Below are 20,860 nucleotides of genomic sequence, written 5' to 3' on the forward strand. Positions count from 1 at the left end.
CTTTGTTTTGAACAGTTTTAAATATTTTTCACCTGAGAATATATATTCGATTTAGAGACACGATGCAGTGTCTATGCAGAATACAAGGCAGCAAATAAAACAGTATTAGGTACTAGATGATGCTACCTGGGTTCGTTCCCATTGCTTTGAACCTTGAATATTAAGAAATCCCCATAAGGGCTGGGCAAAGTGGCTCATGCCTGTAATCCTAGCACTTTGGGAGGCCAAGGCAGGCAGATCACTTGAGGCCAGGAGTTCGAGACCAGCTGAGCCAACACGGTGAAACCCCATCTCTACTAAAAACACAAAAATTAGCCGGGTGTGGTGACATGCGCCTATAATGCCAGCTACGTGGGAGGCTAGGGCAGGAGAATCACTTGGACCCAGGAGAAATCCTTTTAAGGAAGTGTTCCATTACAGGTTGGTAAAAGTGGTTTCTAACACGGTATGTTTTCTTTTAGGTATTCAGTGGAATCACACTTACAAAATTTGGAGGGATTGTGGTGTTGGCTTTTGCCAAATCTCAAATTTTCCAAATATTCTACTTCAGGATGTACTTGGCTATGGTCTTACTGGGAGCCACACACGGATTAATATTTCTCCCTGTCTTACTCAGTTACATAGGTAAGAGTTCTTGTCTTAAAAGAGGGGCACAAGAGTAGCACGTTACTGAAAGGGAATTCTATCCTGAGGCATTCTTTTCAAGTATTTGAACTCATATTTATGGTCATTTGATAAATGATACAGAGTAAAAAAATTTCTTCTAAGAAAAAACCCATCCAGGGGCTTTTGATGGTGCAGACTACTTCATTAGTAAGTTGCTGATGTTTTTTCTGGAGGCCTGATGCGTCTGCTTCACAGAGGCCTGCAGTCGGCGCTTGAATGGATCTGAGTGTCAGCAGGTGGGACAGCTCCTCCCTGCTGAGATGAAGAAGTCCATCTGGCACTTGGCTCTCACACCAGCAATGCTGTCCCTCATTGATGTCCCGTTCTTAGCAAAGTGCTGCCTCTGCTATTCATCTGAGACTATCCTTGATCCTTTTATTTCTATCACCTTGCACAAAAATGACCCATAGTTTAAAGAACAGTACTGATGTGCTTGATTTTTAGCTCTGTAACTAAATTGAAGCATTGAAGTAGATTAAGAAGATGAGGGGCTTTTTATCATCTCCAGGGGATAGAAACTAGTTCTATTACAATCTAATATACTAGCTCCTTTTCTTAAAAAAAAAGACTGCACTTTGGGAGGCTGAGGCAGGAGAATCATTTGAAACCAGCCTAGGCAACATAGCAAGGCCTCCATCTCTACAGAATAAAATTAGCCAGGTGAGTGGTGCGCATCTGCAGTCCTACCTACTTGGTAGGCTGACGAAGGAAGCTTGCTTGAGCCCAGAAGAGTGGGCTCAGGATGCAGCGAGTCACGTTTACACCACTGCACTCCACCCTGAGCAAGAAAGCAAAGAGCCCATCTCTCAGAGAGAGAGAGAGACAGAGAGAAAGAGGTCTCACCCTATTGACCAGGCTGGTCTCAAGCAATTCTCCTGCCTCAGTCTCCCAAAGTGTTAGGATTACAGACATGAGTCACTATGCCCAGCCAACTAGCTCCCTTTCTCCTGCAGAAATAAAAACCATTTTTTTCTCTCATAGGGCCATCAGTAAATAAAGCCAAAAGTTGTGCCACTGAAGACCGATACAAAGGAACAGAGCGCGAACGGCTTCTAAACTTCTAGCCCTCTCACAGGGCATGCTGACTGAACTGCGTCTAAGGGTCGGTCGGTTTACCACTGGACGGGCACTGCATCGGTAAGGCCAAGTTGAACACCGGATGGCGCCAACCACCAGGCTATTTGGCAGCAGCTTTGCACATAGCGCCTGTGAACTCAGGAATGCACAGTTGACTTGGGAAGCAGTATTACTAAATCTGGAGGCAACCACAGGACACTAAACTTCTCCCCGCTTCTTCAGGAAAGAAACCTCATTCTTTAGCAAGCAGGAGGTGACACTAGATGGCTGTGAATGTGATCTGCTCACTGACACTTTGTAAAGGCCAATCAATGCACTGTCTCTCCTTTTAGGAGCAAGCCATCCCACAAGTTCTATACCACATTTTTAGTGAAATTTGAGGTTGCAGATACACTTTATTATAACATTTTATAGTTTAAAGAGCTTTATTAATGCAATAAATTAACTTTGTACACATTTTTTATATATATATATATAAAAAACCAGCAAGTGATTTCAGAATGTTGTAGGCCTCATTAGAGCTTGGTCTCCAAAAATCTGTTTGAAAAAAGCAACATGTTCTTCACAGTGTTCCCCTAGAAAGGAAGAGATTTAATTGCCAGTTAGATGTGGCACGAAACAAGGGAAAAATAAAATAGGTGTGTCTACTGGGTTTTAACTTATTTTTCTTCTTTAATAAAATACATTGGTTTCCTAAGTTTTGGGTTGCCCTTTCTGCTTTGAGAGGGAAGTAGAAAAGCTGAAGGAAGAGATTCTAACCTGTCCTTATGGTAACTAAATGCCATCTTACCTTAAGCTAGGAAAAGTTGGTGAGACCTAAAATAGTCTCATTAGAGAGTCCTGATCCTTCCCTATCTTGAAGAAGATGATGTCTTAGAGTTTATAACTATTTGGAGATGAGAATGATCAGCCAGTGTGTCCTTCATAAAACTGAAGCCTTAATAAGCCCCAGGCCCTTTAAAACCCTTAGCCACCATTTGCTATCTTATTCCTGGCTTTAAGAGATATTCCAAGATCTGCTATAAGAGATGGGCTGTGCCTGATCTGGGTCCTAAATGTATCTTGACTCAAAACATGCCTCCTCGGTGAGTTCCAGAGCATAATTCAGATTCCGTCAGCATACTGAACTCACACTACTACAAATAATGGGCTGAGGGCTAGGTGGGCTGTTATGAAATTGTGCTGTTTACAAAAAAGCTAACTCAGGAGTCCTCACCCACACCAGTGCCCTCTGCTACTCTTTGAGGCTGCAGTTGGTTACCCGAAGTCTTTCCATTGCTACTGTATTCTCACCTGGTGTGAAATTGGGGCTCCCTCGCAAACGCTGGTTTCGCTGTTCAAAAAAGCGGAATATTGTATAGAAAAGCATGTTGTCTTCAGTCTGCTTTGCAGCATCTAAAAATTTTCGTGCAGAAATGTTGTCATGGCCACCAATGCCCCGGATAAACCTTAAGGCAGCTAACACTTGGTGTTTGGAAAGAAGAACTTCTACTATTTCATCATTTGCTGTTGAAAGTCGCTAGGAATAATGGAGAGAAGTCCAGGTCAGTGCAAACAGGAACAGAGCAAGTTTCCATAGTCTAAACCTGACACATCAGTTACCTTCAGCATGTCCAGAGAGAGCTGATGAGCAGGAGGATAGAAACTCTCTAGGGATAACAGCAGACAAGCCTGAAAGACATTTTCAGACCCGCGTCAGTTGGAGAGTTAAAGGTTAAAATTTTCCGTTTTTAACCACAACAGAAGTAAAAATCTGGCAATGCATACCAAAGGTTTGGAGTCACTGAGGACGTGGTACTGCAGGAACTGATGCAGCATATAAAAGAGGTTGTGCTGGACAAGTGTTTTGATAACAAGTTCATGTAGGTAATGCTGAGGAAAAAAGTACAAAGTGAAAGAACACTTCCAAATCATTCAGCTACAACAGACTAGGGGCTTCCTGAGGACTGTGGCTATTCTAACCCACAAAGTAGAAGTCTGTTTCTACCAGAAGTGGTTTCACCAAGCAGGTAAAGACCCCAACTGGACATTACACTTCCCATTCCAACTAATGTCAGGAGAGTCACTCAACATTCCGAGTCAGGGAGGCAGGCCTGTCTTAGCATATAAGAATCATCTTCTAAGTTAAGATAGTGACAATGCTTTTTTTTTTTTTTCTAAATTCCTGCTGCTTTAACTTGGGACCAGCTGATTTGAAGGTACCTGTACTGCAATCTGAAACTGGTTAAGAGAACGAATGTATTCCATCAGCACAGCTATCACAAATTTGTGAGGCATCTCCTAGGGAGAAAAAAATGTGGTTTTATAAATACCAAGAGGTGCAAAAGGGGCTGCATGTAACTAACTGTCCAACCTCCGCCTTGTTTCCACATTAAAATGGCCCCGTGCTAATCTTTCACTCGTGTTGCACAAATCGCTCCAGAACCACCCCCATCAATGATTATGCTTTAGGCCTGAGTATTAGAAGCCAAGCTACCAGCTCTAGGTCCTCACCCAAGGAAACCAGTGATTCTAATCACATGAAGTCTCCTCGTTCCTCAACTTCCTTGTTTTGAGCATTCTCAGTCCAGAACAGGCGGAAAGCTGCAGCCCACCTTCTTTTCCACGAAGGCTGACAGCACATGGGTGTACACGTCAGACTGGTCCAGCACCGCCTGGGTCCGCACCGGCCTCTTGAGGAGTGGGCTGCTTCGACTCTGCCCTGCTTCCACCGCCTGAAAGAAGAAACCACAAACTGTGATCTTCAGCATCTTAGAGGAAGGGTGCTGTTTACAGTTCAACCATGAGGACTGAATTCTTGGGGACCTAGGATATGAGCAGAAGACTTCTTTCTCTACTTAGATAAAACCGGTTTTCCTGTGCTGGCTGGGGAGAGTCTAGGAAGTCAGAATTGGTCATCTTGAAAATACTCCAATCTTCATGGTAGATGAAACTGAAGAGTTTTCTCTTAAGATATATCATACTTTAACCTCTTGCAATTTTTTAACTTCCTAAGCGTCTTAATCCTGGACTATGGGCATTTGTTATCTGGCAAAAATGAAATGGCCTGCTGCATCCCTGATTTATGAAGTCCTGATCCTGCAATAAATGAGTAGCTCCTGCATGGAGTCTCCAGGGATTTTTAAGTGGGAAGCCAGAGCACCCCAAGTCCTTCGGAATAGGAAAGCTCGGTGAGACCTTAACAACCTTACCTCACATTTTCAAGCAGTTCAACGATCCAATTGTGCAATAGCTGTGGTGTACAGCCTGGGAACCTGCATTTCCGAGAAACTCCAGGTGCTGCTCATGTGGCTGGTTACTGGCCCAGACTACTAAGTCATGAGTTTCTGGAGCCGAGCAGACACAGTGTGGGACAGCACAGAAACTGCCACTTGGGATCAGACCTACTGATTCCCACAGCCCAGGACACTCACAGGAGTAGGGTCCAAAAGGACTCAGCCATCCCTCATGTCTGTCAGGGTGGGAATGGACACTATCCAGGCAACTGGTTCTCTTCAGTAGCCTGTCCCAGACCTCTTACCCTTCCGTGAACAGCTAAAGCGGAGTGGAGTTCTGGGGCTTTTGTTGTTTAAAACCATTTTCAGCCTAGGACTAATCAGATTCTTGAAGTGAAATAATTCATTCTCCTTGTCCTAAACTTCTCTTCTTTCTGGCTTCAAAAGATATGATATACAAGTAATACAGTGGAACTTGGTAGCAATAAGCCATGGTTATTACTTTCACTACAAACATCCCTGCCAAGTGCTAACACTGAATCATCGCTATCTCAACAGGATGCTGGCTAACTGCTAGGATCAGTCTTATTTAGATCCTAAAAGGAAAGAAAGGTGTGGCAAATAGAAATTATATTTCTAATTTAATTTACTAAGTCCTCGCTCTGGCTTAACAGAAAAATATACAAAATATTGCAAAGCAGAGACTGATTTTTCTCATTCATAAAACAAGTAGACCAAGGATCTACAGGCAAGATCAAACACAGACGGGAAAAATGAAAACAGTGAAGGCATGAAGTGAAATGCAGCCTCCAGCTCATGGGATGCAGAGACCCTGAATTGACTACTCCCCCACTACTGTCAACTTGCCCTATGGCAGGCAGCAAATCTCAGTAACATTATTCTAATCATAGGAAATAATTTTGCATCATAATTACTTAGAAAATACCGGGAGGGGATGGAGGAGGAGAACCCTTCGTTATACTCCATGTAACTCACCATTGCATAACTCTGCTCGGCGTCCAAATACTTTTTATACTCATGGTTGAGTTTATCAAAAACAGTGGCTATCACGGGCAGCGATGCTCTGTCTGACTCGCTTAACACTGGAAAGGCACAATGTTCACACAGATCAAACCGACTTCACGTCAGCTTCAGAATTTCCACATGTTGCTGTGATAAAAACTAATCTCAAAAGGTTACCAATGCAAAAGTGCCTTTAAAGGACACTCCAATAAATGTAATACTTTAAAGTCCAGACACCTAGAAGTCATTCATAACCCCTTTCTGTTTACAGTTAAAAAAAAAAACAAAAAAACTATAGCAGGCCAGGCTCAGTGGCTCACGCCCCTAATCCCTCCCAGCACTGTGGGGAAGCTGAGGCAGAAGGATCACTTAATGCTGGGAGTTTGAGACCAGCCTGGGCAACAAGACCCCATCTCTACCAAAACAAAAACAAAAACAACAAAACACCAACAGCACATATTGGAAGGGGATTTTTTTTTTTTTTTTTTTTTTTGAGACAGGGTCTTGCTCTATCGCCCAGGCTGGAGGTACACTGGCATAAACAGCTCACTGCAGCTTCATCCTCCTGGACTCAAGCAGTCCTCCTTCTGCAGCTGGGGCCACAGGTATGCACCACCAAACTCAGCTAATTTTTTTTTTGTAGAGACAGTGTCTCGCCATGTCGTCCAGGCTGGTCTCAAACTCCTGCACTCAGGCAATCCTCATGTCTCAGCCTCCCAGAGTGCTGGGATTATAAGCAGGAACCACCATGCCTGGCCTCAGTAGGGGATTCTTGAAGAAGACACATATGCAGTGAGTGGCTTGGATTCTGAAAGAGGTGTGTGTGAAGGCCAGGGGTGGTGGCCCACTCCCCTCCTGTGTGCCCACGTTTAGGTCTGCTTTGATTCAGAACCATCCTATTTATTGTTATTTTCTACCAGTATCTCTACAAGTCATTTTTCCATTTAGCAGCCTTTCCTAGGGCGTCACATAGCCACCCCTCACATAAAGAATTAGGCTCTGAGTTACAGACAAGGCATAACAATGTAGCCTACATCCCAATAAAAAGTGTTGGCAGCACAGACCTCATACTGGAACGAGACCAAGGGGGAAGGATTCAACTTACTCTGTGAACAGACGGACAGGATGACCATCTTGCATTCCTTTCTCTGGAGGAGAAAGTCCATCAGTCTTCCTTTGTCTGGCAAGAGATTTACTATGGGCTCAAGTTTCACTTGGAGGTTCCAGAGGTAACCTGGATTTTAAGAGGCAGCAAACATAACAGTATGATGCAAACCATAACAAAAGCGGTTCCCCTAAACATCTGTGGGGCAGGCAGGGGGTGGGGGCGGTGATGAAAAGCTGCAAAGTACAGTTAATGTAGCTTTTTCTTCCTAACCAGAGCAGAGCCAAGCCATTCAGGAGCATGTCTAAAACAGAAAGACTGATGGCCAAACTACCACACACCTGGCTAACTCTTCCCAAGTAGCCTCGGCATTCAGGGGCACATCAATGGTGTAGCTCCCTAGCCCTTCATTCCAAACAGGGACTTTCCTCGACCTAGTCCCTCTTTTAACATTTAAAATAGAAAAAGATATCCACATGCGGCATCAACTTCAGTCCTGTACTTTGGTTTCTCCGACGACGGCTCATGAGTTTAAAAGGTAACTCTAGAGGCTGTCACTGGAACATCATAACTCATCCATTCATCGACCCATAAATGTACTGATCACCCACACTGCCAGCATCTGCTGTGGCCTTTCTCGACTGGGGTTCTGCAGGAGACTGAAGTGCCACATAAAAATCATCTGAGTGATCCCTTTTTCAGTTCTCCCAAGGCCGGTACGGAGCAGCTGTACAGGAAACCACCAGCGAGATGCACAGGGGAGAAATGAATTCACTACATACAGGGCATGCCTACAGCATCAGGGCCAACTCTTGCCTCAAAAATTCTCAAGAATCCCAGAGGAAAGGCAGGAAAATACACAGATGATTAAAGAGTAACATAGGAAATTCTCTAATACCACCTTGGTGAGGTATTAGAGACACAGGTTAGGGCAACATGGCAAGACCCTGTCTCCACAAAAATAATAATAATAAATTAGCTGGGCGTGGTGGTGTGCGCCTGTAGGCCCAGCTACTCAGGAGGCTGAGGTGGGAGAATTGCCTGAGCCCAGGAGCTCAAGGCTGCAGTAAGCTGAGATCACACCACTGCATTCCAGCCTGGGTGACAGAGTGAGATCCTGCCTCAAAAAAATAAGAGTTCTCTAATAAAGACATTACCCAGGAAGAGAAAACAGGCTGAGGAGGCTTCGCCAGCAAGGCCAGAAAGAGTAGCACATCTCCTGGGCTCACACAGAACAGAAAAGGGCACGAGCACTAGAGGGAAGGTCGACGTGAGACACAAAGAGAGACAGACACCCTGGGATGGAGTCCGGCTTCCCACCCTGGGATGGAGTCTGGCTTTCCAGAATGGGCTTAAGCAGGGGAATGGCATTCTTAGTTGTTGCTTTAATTATAAAAAGTAGTATATGTTCTTGATTTTAAAAAACCCATTCCCAAGGTTGAAAGGAGAGGTCATTTCTCAGATTCGCCTTGAAAATGTCCCTGGCTACAACTGGGATCCAAAGTCAACAAGCACCATGTTCTAACATGACAACTGTCCCCACTGACCTACCTTGGCTTGCACTGATGATGATGTCAGGTTGAAAGACGATCCAGGATGAAGAATCCACATGTTATAGGAAAGTCTAAACCAGGTATAGATGAAAACAAAAGACAAATCCAGTTTCCATTAGCACATGCCCCTGCCCATGTGCTGAGTCCACCCTCGACACCGGGCCCCTGGACAGTCAGGGAGGCTGCCTGTGGGGTGGCTCTCAGAGCATTATTCACAGCTGCCCAGGGAAGGGCTTCAGGGCCCCTCTGTAAGGATAACCACTTTCCCTTTTGTGCACGGTGCCAACGCCTTAGTAAAGGATACAGAGTTTACATGGAACAGGAGACTGGCTGGTCACAGCAGCAGGACCTACAAATTGAGACAACACAAGTGCAACAACGCAGTCAGAAAATGCTGCAAGCGCCAGTACTTAAGACGCAAAAGTCAATACTTTTTAATGTCATTAGGAAATGTTTCTTCAATTGTAGTTAAGGAAGAAATGAACTATTCTGTCTCACTGATAGCACATATGGGGAGGAAGGGGGAAGGAGTTGAGAACAATCCATGAAAATCTCACCAAGAAAAAGCAAACACATCAAGGCTTCAATCACTGTGGTTTGGGTTTTAATAACCAAAGATGACTTATGATCACTTATATATGCACATTAAGGAACTGAGAGATTTACCTGGAGGATTCAAAATCAAATACCCAGATCATCGATGGAGAATGTTTCAAATAAATGTGGCTTGTAGCTTACCGTAGCTTAATTATATTTTGTTTTGTTTTTTTTGAGATGGAGACTCATTCTATCACCCAGGCTGGAGTGCACTGGCACAATCTTGGCTCATTGCAACCTCTGCCTCCCAGGTTCATGATATTCTCCTTCCTCAACTTCCCAAGTAGCTAAGATTACAGGCATGTGCCACCATACCTGGCTAATTTTTTTATGTTTTCAGTAGAGATGGGGGTTCACCATGTTGGCAGGCTGGTCTTGAACTCCTGACCTCAACTGGTCCACCCACCTCAGCCTCCCAGAGTGCTGGGATTATAGGCGTGAACCACGGTACCTGGCCTTTTTTGTTGTTTTTTTAAAGAGATAGGGTGTTGCTCTGCTGTCCAGGCTTGAGTGCAGTAATTGATCATAACTAACCTCAAACTCCTTGGCTCAAGTGATCCTCCTGCCTCAGCCTTTGGAGTAGCTACGACTACAGGCATGTGACCATGCCCTGATATCTTTTTTCTGTTTTGTAAAGACAAGGTCTCTATGTTGCCCAGGCTGGTCTCAAACTCCTCCTGGGCTTAAGTGATCTGCCCACCTCAGCCTCCCAACGTGCTGAGATTACAGGCATGAGCCACCACACCCAGCCACTTATGTCTAAATAATTAGCTTGATTATCCATTGCACAGAATAGGTCCAGGCACAGTGAGTTCATCTGGGAAGCAGACCCCCAAAACCTCACATGACAGGGACCCTTAGCAACCAGTTATACTGCTCATGTGCCATGTAGGCAGCCCTACAAGCCAACCATGACTCCTGGTTCTGTTCCAATTTCCCAGGTACAATCAGAAGGCAGGTTTCAATCAGCTGGTCAGAGAAAGGGTCATAGTGAACAGACCACCCAAAAGTAGGAAACAGCCCAGGCAGACAACCTTTGGTGAATAACACTCACTCTTTGGACCTAAGGGTCAAGGTCTGCACCCAATGCACGGCCCTGACCTCTGACTGACCTGCACACTGTCAGGTGAGAGCTTTTGTTTTTAAACCCCCCAGATGATCCTAATATGTAGTCAGATTGAGACCCACTGGTCTCACAGGCCAAAAATGGAAAATAGGTGGCTGACTCTTCCCAAAAGTGCTGGTTGTATCTTTCTAAACAGCCCATTCAATTCCTGAGCACACCTACCCAGTGGCAGCACAGGGGCAAGACAACACAGATGCATCAAGCTGCCGGGGCTGACGGCCCAGCAGGAAACGAAAGGAAAGTCACTAACCTCTGAAAACACTTTCCAGCCCACACTCCCTAGGTTCCCAGATCCTCGGTGGATTTCTGGCTTCCTCCTATCGATCTCTGCTCAAGCTATTACTGTGACCAGGCTTCGCAACTGTTCCATTATAACCGGGTGGTTAGAACCTGATGCCTCCTAACTGGTCCTGTACCACTGGAACAGAGCTAAAGTTTCTAAGCCAGGGGTGTCCAATCTTTTGGCTTCCCTGGGCCACATCTGGAAGAAAAAGAATGATGGTCTTGGGCCACATACAGACTACACTAACACTAACTGATGAGTTAAAAAAAAAAAAATCTCATGATGTTCTAAGAAAGTTTAAGAATTTGTGTTGGGCTGCATTCAAAGCTGTCCTGGGCCACATGTGGCCCACAGGCATGGGCTGGACAGGCTTGTTCTAAATGTTTCTTTTTTTTCCCCAATTCACTAGCAGTTACCTTCAGCCAAGCAGGCAGCAGACACAAGACAATCCCTTGGCACAATCTACTCTTTCAATGCTAACATTATTTACAAAGGAAAAGGAAGCAGCTCAAAAGAACACAGAAGGCCAAAAGACCTAATCAAACGTCTGTAAGAACCAGCTCCTTCCTCCAACTGTCCCAGAAAGTTACTAAGCTTTTGGCTGATCCAGCAGGACAGGGCAGGCAGGCTGATGATGGTGCTCTTGCTAAACTTTCAGCCACAGCCCGATTCTGAATCGCCTGAGTGAAAGGTACAAGGAAATCCTGACTGCAAGCTGGGTCAACCCGCCCAGTGCTAACTGACAAAGAACAACACATTGGTACCAGGATTCCAAATGTGAGCCATCTGACTATGGCCTGCACACTGAAACCTCCAAATAGCCAACTCTGCACTCCAATCTCCTTCAAAAGCGAGCTGAGAGAGACTCCTGGGAGGGACAGGCACAGAAGAAAGACCCTGTGAGGACACAGTGAGAAGGTGGCCACCTGCAAGGACAGAGGCCTCAGAAAAAAGCAAACCCACAGACATCTTGATCTTGAACTTCTGGCCTCCAGAACTGTGAGAAAATAAAGTTCTGTTTAAGGAAAAAAAGAAAGGGAGAGAGAGAGAGAAAGTGTGTGTTGACCATTGTTTCAGTTCTATCTTAAAATTGATTACACTGGGAAAAAGCAAAACAAAGCAAATAAATGACTTCTTTCCCTTTTTCTGAATTCCTGACCTCCCCTCTTCTGACTTCTTACCCCCACCTCTCCAGGCAGGAGGAGAACAGATTTGGGTAAGCCTAAACACTTATGACTGTCAGTCCCAAAGAATGCAATATTCATCATCACTATCACACTGTCATCTCTTTATCACTATGTGAGAAAGAGAAAAGTGATCCCAGGTTCAAGTAACAAACATACAGCCAAAGTTAATTTCAGGGTTACAGAGTTTAGGCAAATAGAAAATGTTATGGGTGTATTCAATATTAAAACATCTTTTACCATCAATAGGTAATCACAACTATCCATTCTAAAGCTCAGGGAAGATAAATTATTCTATTTCCTCCCAAGAACATTCATCTATCTTAGAAAATGCTTTTTCACAACACAGTTTTAGCTTATAAGATCATTGGATCAGTAGTAGTTGCATTTAAAAAAAAAAAAAAAAAAAGGCCAGGCGCAGTGGCTCATGCCTGTAATCCCAGCACTTTGGAAGGCCGAGGTGGGCAGATCACGAGGTCAAGAGATCGAGACCATCCTGGCCAACATGGTGAAACCCCGTCTCTACTAAAAATACAAAAATCAGGGCAGGGCGCGGTGGCTCACACCTATAATCCCAGCACTTTGGGAGGCCGAGGCGGGTGGATCACGAGGTCAAGAGATCGAGACCATCCTGGTCAACATGGTGAAACCCCGTCTCTACTAAAAATACAAAAATTAGCTGGGCATGGTGGTGCATGCCTGTAGTCCCAGCTACTCAGGAGGCTAAGGCAGGAGAATTGCTTGAACCCAGGAGGCGGAGGTTGCGGTGAGCCGAGATCGCGCCATTGCACTCCAGCCTGGGTAACAAGAGCGAAACTCCATCTCAAAAAAAAAAAAAAAATACAAAAAATACAAAAATCAGCCGGCGTGGTGGCACGCACCTACGGTCCCAGCTACTCAGGAGGCTGAGGCAAAGAATTGCTTGAACCCAGGAGGTGGAGGTTGCAGTGAGCCGAGATTATGCCACTGCTCTCCAGCCTGGTGATAGAGCAAGACTCCATCTCCAAAAAAAAAAAAAAAAAAAACTAGAACAGTCTGGGCATGGTGGCTCACATCTGTAATCCTAGCACTTTGGGAGACCAAGGCAGGTGATCACCTGAGATCAGGAATTCAAGACCAGTCTGGCCAACATGGCAAAACCCCATCTCTACCAAAAATACAAAAATTGGGACTAGGTGTGGTGGTTCATGCCTGTAATCCCAGCCTTTTGGGAGGCCAAGGCCAGATCACTTGAGGCCAGGAGTTCAAGACCAGCCTGGCCAACATGGTGAAAGCCTAGGTCTACTAAAAATACAAAAAAATTAGCTGGGCATGGTGGCACATGGCTGTAATCCCAGCTACCTGGAAGGCTGGGGCAGAAGACTCACTTGAACCTTCTCTCTTCTCACAAGTATTCAAGCGATTGAACCAAGTGAATACCTCACAATCTTGAACCTTTTGGGAGGCAGAGGTTGTAGTAAGCCAAGATCATACCACTGCACACCAGCCTGGGTGACAGAGTGAGACTCCATCTCAAAAACAACAACAAAACTGGAACAAATGGCCCCTGGCAAAGTCAAACAGATCTGGTCATCTCTGTTTAGACTCCTCATTCCACTTTTAACATGACTGCCAAAGATCATGGTGAACCCAGCCACGTGGTGAAACGGCAGCACAGACTCCTCTGCAGAACCTGTTTTACCTGCGATGGGGATCTGATAGGGCTGGATTGATCGAGCGGGAAGCACCGGGTGGTGGAAGGTAACGGAGCCGTCAAACTCTCCCCGTAACTTGAGGTCAAATATGACTGATGTCTAAGGAGGAGAAAGACAAGACTAAGGCTAAAATGAATCATGGTTTGCCCAGTCCTTCATTCCATCCCATCTTGCTGTTTGGATCCGTTTAAAAGCCTGTGTTTGCATTTCCTCCCTACAGGCTAGTTCTTACTTGAGGAGGAATTTGTCATTAACGTCACAACTCTCTTTTAATATTTTTCTCTCCTGTCACAAGTATTTCCTGCATTTATGACATGCCTCCTTTGACGAGCTCACGCAAAGTGACCTAAGCAGATCTCTGTCACTTCAACTGGAGACATCTTCACATGTCAGAGAGTGTCACCACCCTCTGGGAGGGTATAGGAGGGAAATGGCTTCTTTATACCAGAAGACCAGCCACAGGACCCATTCTAGTTGTCCTGGTCCACACGGCCTCAAAACCGTTATCCCCCGGCAGTGTTATCTATGCTCACAATTGGAGAGAGAATTCATGTACTCATGGAACAGAGTGGATTCCCATCTTCTTCCAAAGGTCAAATCCCCTCAAGCATTACTTTCTGAAATAGTCTACAATTATCTTTAATCAACTGACAGAATCACTTTTTTCTAAACTACTTAGACTACCAAACCTATTTCCATCTGAAAGACCAAAACTTTTAGTATATAAATGCACTTTCTAGTCTTATTCAGAACATTTTGCCAATTTTTTTTTCCTTTGGAGATAGGGTCTTGCTTTATCACCCAGGCTGGAGGGCAGTAGCACGAGCTCGGCTCATTGAAGCCCGACCTCCTGGGCTCAAGCAATCCTCCAGCCTTAGCCCACCAAGTAGCTGGGACTATAGGCATGCACTACCATACCCGGCTAATTTTTGTTTTGTTTTTGAGATGCAGTCCCACTCCATTACCCAGGCTGGAGTGTAATGGTGTGGTCTCAGCTCACTGCAACCTCCGCCTCCTGGGTTCAGGTGATTCTCCTGTCTCAGCCTTCCAAGTAGCTGGGACTACAGGTGCATGTCACCACATCTGGCTAATTTTTGTATTTTTAGTAGAGACAGGGTCTCACTATGTTGGCCAGGCTGGTCTTAAACTCCTGACCTCGTGATCCACCCACCTCGGCCTCCAAAAGTGCTGGATTACAGACGTGAGCCACCTCACCCAGCTTAATTTTTGTATTTTTTATATAGATGGTGTTTTGCCATGTTGACCAGGCTGGTCTCAAACTCCTAGGCTCAAGCAATCTGCCCGCCTTGGCCTCCCAAAGTGCTGGGATTACAGGCGTGATCCACCATGCCCAGCTGCCAATTTTCAGAAGGCTTTTAAGCAACCTTAACTTTGGTAGAAATGCAGACAGCTTGTACCTCTGTATCCTGATGATGCACGACTACCAGGTTGTCCACCACGTTCAGGGCAAACTTTCCCGTCCTATTTAACTTCAATATGTGCATCTTTTTACAGGCACCTTCTCTGTAGGATGAAAGAAAGAAAAAAAGCAGATCAACAAGCTGCAGTTCACATTTTAAAATCACAGAGAAAGGGGAAACAAAGCATGAACTCTACCGTGGTAGATGATAGAGGACCACCTCCGCTCCTGTGCTGTTGGAGGTCCGAGAATGATGCCTCAAGAAGAGAACATACAGCTGCCCGTATCTAATTAGAGATAAAGAGACATAAATCACATCTGGCCATTCAAAATTCCTTTCTTCTAACTGGCATCCCAGTTAAGTGAATTATGAGATATTCCCTTAATAGAATATTTTGCTACCAATAAAAATGTTTACAAAGAAAGTGCAGTTACTCAAAGCGTATTATAAAGTTAAATAGAAAAGAGAACACACACTACATATAGCTTGATCATAATCTTTTAAAAGAAAACCCCAAACCTAAGCATAGAGTCTAAAATGATTAGAAAGACACGTTAATAGTTATCCTTGAGTGATATGCCAAGTTTATTTCCTTCTCCTGTTTTCAAAGCTTTGTATAATGAATGTATATTCCTTAATAACAAGAAAATATAATCACTATTTTCTTTTCATTTTTTAGAGACAGGGTCTCCCTCTGTCACCCAGGCTGGAATGCAGTGGTGCAACCACAGCTCACTACAACCTCCTACTGCTAGGCTTAGGCGATCCTCCCTCACCTCTGCCTCCCCAGTAGCTAAGACTACATGCATGTGCCACCACACCTGCCTAATTTTTAAATTTTTTTGTAGAAATGGGGTCTCACTATATTGCCCAGGCTGGTCTTGAACTCCTGGCCTCAAGGCAATCCTCCTGCCTTGGCCTCCCCAGTCGCTGGTATTACAGGTGTGTGCCACCATGCTCAGCCTTTGTTACTTATTTTTATGAAGTGCCATCTAATAAATGTTGCTGTGAATAGCTCCTGAATGCATATTCTAGTCCAGTGGTAAACTCTGTGCTGGCCTGCCCAGGGACAAAGAGGAGACCAAGATGGGAGGGAACAGGACCCCATCTCCACTTCAGCCAGGACTGCTCTCACTTTATTTGCCATCTAAACAGGAATGCTGGCTGGGCATTGTGACTCACACCTATAAACCCAGCACTCTGGGAGGCCAAGGTGAGAGGATCACCTGAGCCTAGGAGTTCAAGACCAGACTGGGCAACATGGCAAAACCCCATCTCTTCAGAAAATACAAAAATTATGCAGATATGGTGGCATGCGCCTGTAGTCCCAGCTACTCGGGAGGCTGAGGTAGGAGAATTGCTTGAACCTGGGAGGCAGAGGTTGCAGTGATCCGAGATCGCAACACTGCACTCCAGCCTGGGCGACAGAGCAAGACTTTCCAAAAAAATTTTAAAAAATAAACAGGGATGCCACAGAAGAGTAACTTTAAACAAAAAAGAAGAAGAAATAGAGAAAAGAGCATTATACTAACTACTAAAAAGTTTGAAAGTTTGGAAACCACTGTTTTAGGACACAGAAGAATCAGAAGTAAATTAGAAGCAAAATTTTGACTATTGTCGAATCAGAGATACAGGCATATGGGAGTTCTTTTTATTAGTATCTGTTGGGTGCTTAAAATTTTCATTACAAAGTCTAAAAACTGAGATATCCACTTTTGCAAATAAAAACATACCTCCGTATATAAGTAATTCAGTTCCATGTTTGTTACATAAATATCTTAATCTATTTTCTTATTTAGAACAATTATGATTTAACTTAGCTTTAAAAAAAAAAACTTGGCCAGACACAGTGGCTCATGCCTATAATTTGGGAGGCCAAGGCAGGTGGGTCACCTGAGGTCAGAAGTTCGAGACCAGCCTGCCCAACATGGCGAAACCTTGTCTCTACCAAAAATACAAAAATTAGCCAGACAAAGTGGCACATGCCTATAGTCCCAGCTACTTGGAAGGCTGAAGCAGGAGAATCGCTTGAGCCTGGGAAGCAGAGGCTGCAGTGAGCCGAGACTGCGCCACTGCACTCCAGCCTGCATGACAGAGTGAAACACTGTCTCAAAAGAAAAAAATAAATTCTAAAAGATACTAAGAAATAAATTGGTTGGTGTTCTTGTTTTATCAGGCTAGAAAAGTAAAGGAATTCCTTAGCATCACAAAGCTGATCAAATCAGAAAGAATGCCAAAAAGACTGCAGGCTATGTTCACAGAATCTAGATACTGAATACCCAGGATAAGGGGAGTCCTCCTTATGTGTTGTACGGGTCAGGGAATCACTGTGAGGCTTGTAACATACTTCTTCTATTATTTATATTACTGAAAGCAATCACAGGACGGAATTCTCTCTGACACAGACGTACATGGTGGCCATTGCAATGTCTCTTTCAGAAAGGCTGGGTTTCGTTGACTTAGGTGCAGCTGGTAATTCAATCTCAAATTTGGGCAGCTTCGACATAGTGCCAGCCTGTTTAGGGGGAAAAAAGTTTTAGGAAAAACGTATTAAAACCCTTGTTTCACCATTCCCTTTGTAAAACCAACAAAGATAAACAGATTTCATCCTTTGCACCATCCCCTGAGGCCTCTCACAGCCTCTGCCTGCATAGCATAGAATGGCTCCAGGAGCTGAAGGGTGCACAGACTGCCCTCTAGTGGTCAGAGTTGTGACATTACGGTTGGAGGAAACTGTCCCTAAACTGCTTGACACATTAGAATGCTATAGGAACAGGGGACAAGAGGTGAAAGGTGGTGTTTTCAGGAGAGGATTCCTCTTACCCTAAAGTGAAAAGGCTGCAGGACATTCTCCAGGACCGTCGTAGACAGCAAGATTACAGCACTCTCGGGGCAGTACATGTACCAATTCACATTGAGATTGTGGCTCTTCAAGAGTTTCAGGCTCCGTTTCTCCGGTAATACCTGAAGCAATGTTTAAGAAACAGGATCTTCATTTAAAAAAACAGCAAACTACTCCCAGCACTTTGGGAGGCAGAGGTGGGTGGATCACCTGAGGTAAGGAGTTCTAGACTAGCTTGGACAAAATGGTGAAACCTCATCTCTACTAAAAATACAAAAGTTAGCTGGGTGTGGTGGTACACACCTGTAATCCCAGCTACTCAGGAGGCTGAGGCACGAGAATTGTTTGAACCCGGGAGGCGGAGGTTGCAATGCGCTGAGATCACAGCATCACACTCCAGCCTGGGTGAGAGAGTGAGACTCAGTCTCAAAATATAATAAATAAACAAACAGCAAACTGTCATGAGATTCTTACAGTGCACTCTGAGAATAAAAAGCAGAAGAAACCCACTAAAGGAGATGAACATTCTTATGTTACTACTTAACCAGCCCTATGCTTGGTGCTTTACAGAACCTAACTCATTTACTCTTTGCCACAACTGAGAGGTGGGCATCACTGGCCCTATTAGCCAGATGAGAAACAAGCCTCCAAGTGTGGGTTAGCAAATCTGCCCCTTAACAAAGTAATTATAGCCTGTGCAGGCTGTTTTCTTCCAAAATCCATGTCTGTGCCTCCACATGCTTGGGCACCATATAACTGAGAGCAAGACACAATAAAATTCTCCTTCGTCCAGGAAACGGCCAAAAGAAATCAACACCTCCAGGACCCTGTGTATTAAGTCAGCCACCTTCCAGCCCACAGCAGATCTGCCTTCTGCTTGGCCTCCATCTAATCTCCAGTCTACACCGGGCCTGGGAGGAGCTCCCTTTTTCTAGCAGTATGTGTTCATAAGACTGCATACAAATGCAGAGCTTTATAATCAAGGCACATTTTAAATATGCTCTAAATACTCTGATACTACGGAACACTGTATAGAGCCCCCAAGACACTGATGCTCATGGTACACTGCACTGAAGAACTGCTGTGCAGGTCAGAGGCAGGAGCTGTGAACTTCTTCATAACTATAATAATTAGGATGTGCTAGAGTCTTCTTTCTTTTTAACTTTTTTCTGAAGATCTGAAGACCACCTAGGTAACTTTAAGGTAAGCTTTCCCACTGCAGAGAACAGAAAGACTTTTAAATGATTACCATAAGAAACTCCTCCATAAAGCAAGCCACCCTTTCCATGCAATCACATGCACAAAATTCTATTTCTGTGTGTATGGAATTTGTCTAAAGTTTAAAGTTCTCCTGTTGGTCATTACAAAGATTTTTTTTTTTTTGAGACAGAGTTTTGTTCTTGTCACCCAGACTGGAGTACAATGACACAATCTCAGCTCACTGCAACCTCCACCTCAAAGGTTCAACAGATTCTTCTGCCTCAGCCTCCCGAGCAGCTGGTATTACAGGTGCCCACCACACACGTGGCTCATTTTTGTGTTTTTACTAGAGATGGGGTTTCACTATGTTGGCCAGGCTGGTCTCAAACTCCTGACCTCAGATGATCTGCTCACCTCTGCCTCCCAAAGTGCTGGGATTACAGGCATGAGTCACCATGCCAGCCCAGTCATTGCTAAGATTTTGATGATGAACTTACAGCAAAGCACCATGGCATTAACACACAGGTGTATTTTCTCTATCCATACATTCTAAATTATATTGCTTTCATTAGGTCAACAAAATTAAAACCTGAAAGAACTCTTAACATCCCCTAAATTAGTTCAACTTAGAGATCTCAGCAGCACACTCAATAGGTCAGGAAGCTGGAACAGATGAAAAGAAACAGGCAGGTGCATCAAAGGACACAATCCACAGAGTGGCAAGGCAACCTCCAGATCCAGAGAAAATACATGCAAATCATATTGCTAAGGTGTTAATATCAGAATACATAAAAAAATGTAATTCAACAAATAATAATTTGATTTTAAAAACAGCACAATGCCAGGCACAGTGGCTCACACCTGTAATCCCAGCACTTTGGGAGGCTGAAGCAGGCAGACCACCTGAGGTCAGGAGTTCAAGACCAGCCTGACCAACATGGAGAAACCCCGACTCTACAAAAAATACAAAATTAGACAGGCGTGGTGGCGCATGCCTGTAATCCCAGTTATTTGGGAGGCTGAGGCAGGAGAATCACTTGAACCTGGGAGACAGAGGTTGCATTGAGCCGGCGTCTTAAAAAAAAAACCAAAACATAGGCACAATGACCTGAATCAGTCATTTCTCCAAAGATGATACACAAAGTGGCCAACACACACACACCAAACTGCTCAACATCACTAATCAACAAAGAACACAAATCAAAACAACAATTAGGATGGCTACTATCAAAAAAAAAAAAAAAATAGCAAGTGTTGCTGAGGATATGGAGAAAGTGGGACCCTTGCACACTTGGAGGGATTGCAAAATGGTGTAACTGCTATGGAAAACAGTATAGCAGTTCCCTCGGAAATTAAGAAAGAGACCTACCATCTGTTCCAGCAATCCCACTCTGGGTATAAATCTAAAAAAACTGAAAACAGGATCTTGAAGAGATATCTGCATACCCATATTGAACCAGCACTATTTCCTCTAGGAATGCAGTGGGAAATTAATAAATAAATTAAATAAATAAATAAATAAAAGTGAACCATCACTATTCACAATGGCCAAGAGGTGGAAGCAACCTAAATGTCCCTCAACAGATGAATGGAGAAGACAAATGTGGTGTATACACACAATGGAGTATTATCAGCCATATAAAGGAAACCCTATCACATGCTTTGGTATGGGGGAACCTTGAGGACATTATGGTAGATGAAATAAGCCGATTACAAAGGGACAAATACTGTATAACTTCACTTATATGAAGTATAAAAAGTAGTTATATTCAGTTGGGCATGGTGGCTCACACCTGTAATCCCAGCACTTTGGGAGGCTGAGGTGGGCAGATCACCTGAAGTCAGGAGTCGAAGACTAGCCTGGCCAACATGGT

The 20,860-nt window shown here is 44.3% G+C and overlaps 2 protein-coding genes across 5 annotated transcripts in view; one reads left to right on the forward strand and one right to left on the reverse strand.

Annotated features, from left to right (window-relative positions):
* NPC1 (NPC intracellular cholesterol transporter 1) overlaps positions 1-2,440 on the forward strand; it is a 56,236-nt gene extending 53,796 nt beyond the window's left edge. Inside the window, exons 24-25 of the mRNA XM_012445017.2 lie at positions 462-624; positions 1,648-2,440. Coding sequence (XP_012300440.1) covers positions 462-624; positions 1,648-1,730 — 246 coding nt within the window. The 3' untranslated portion in view covers positions 1,731-2,440. The remainder of the gene's footprint in view (positions 1-461; positions 625-1,647) is intronic.
* Positions 2,086-20,860, reverse strand: part of RMC1 (regulator of MON1-CCZ1) — a 29,449-nt gene continuing 10,674 nt past the window's right edge. For all 4 annotated transcript variants that reach the window (XM_012445019.2, XM_064379338.1, XM_064379337.1 and 1 more), the window contains exons 6-20: positions 17,768-17,908; positions 17,356-17,459; positions 15,141-15,230; positions 14,942-15,047; positions 13,511-13,622; positions 8,944-8,988; positions 8,638-8,691; positions 7,087-7,215; positions 5,955-6,061; positions 4,338-4,457; positions 3,946-4,023; positions 3,511-3,615; positions 3,346-3,414; positions 3,037-3,262; positions 2,086-2,318 (exon numbers count right to left, since the gene is read on the reverse strand). In XM_012445019.2, the coding sequence (XP_012300442.1) occupies positions 2,239-2,318; positions 3,037-3,262; positions 3,346-3,414; positions 3,511-3,615; positions 3,946-4,023; positions 4,338-4,457; positions 5,955-6,061; positions 7,087-7,215; positions 8,638-8,691; positions 8,944-8,988; positions 13,511-13,622; positions 14,942-15,047; positions 15,141-15,230; positions 17,356-17,459; positions 17,768-17,908 (1,566 nt within the window). In that variant the 3' untranslated portion in view covers positions 2,086-2,238. The remainder of the gene's footprint in view (positions 2,319-3,036; positions 3,263-3,345; positions 3,415-3,510; positions 3,616-3,945; positions 4,024-4,337; positions 4,458-5,954; positions 6,062-7,086; positions 7,216-8,637; positions 8,692-8,943; positions 8,989-13,510; positions 13,623-14,941; positions 15,048-15,140; positions 15,231-17,355; positions 17,460-17,767; positions 17,909-20,860) is intronic.

The sequence above is a fragment of the Aotus nancymaae genome, unplaced genomic scaffold, assembly GCF_030222135.1.
Source record: "Aotus nancymaae isolate 86718 unplaced genomic scaffold, 86718_ANA_hifiasm-v0.15.2.pri h1tg000020l, whole genome shotgun sequence".
Taxonomy (NCBI): domain Eukaryota; kingdom Metazoa; phylum Chordata; class Mammalia; order Primates; family Aotidae; genus Aotus; species Aotus nancymaae.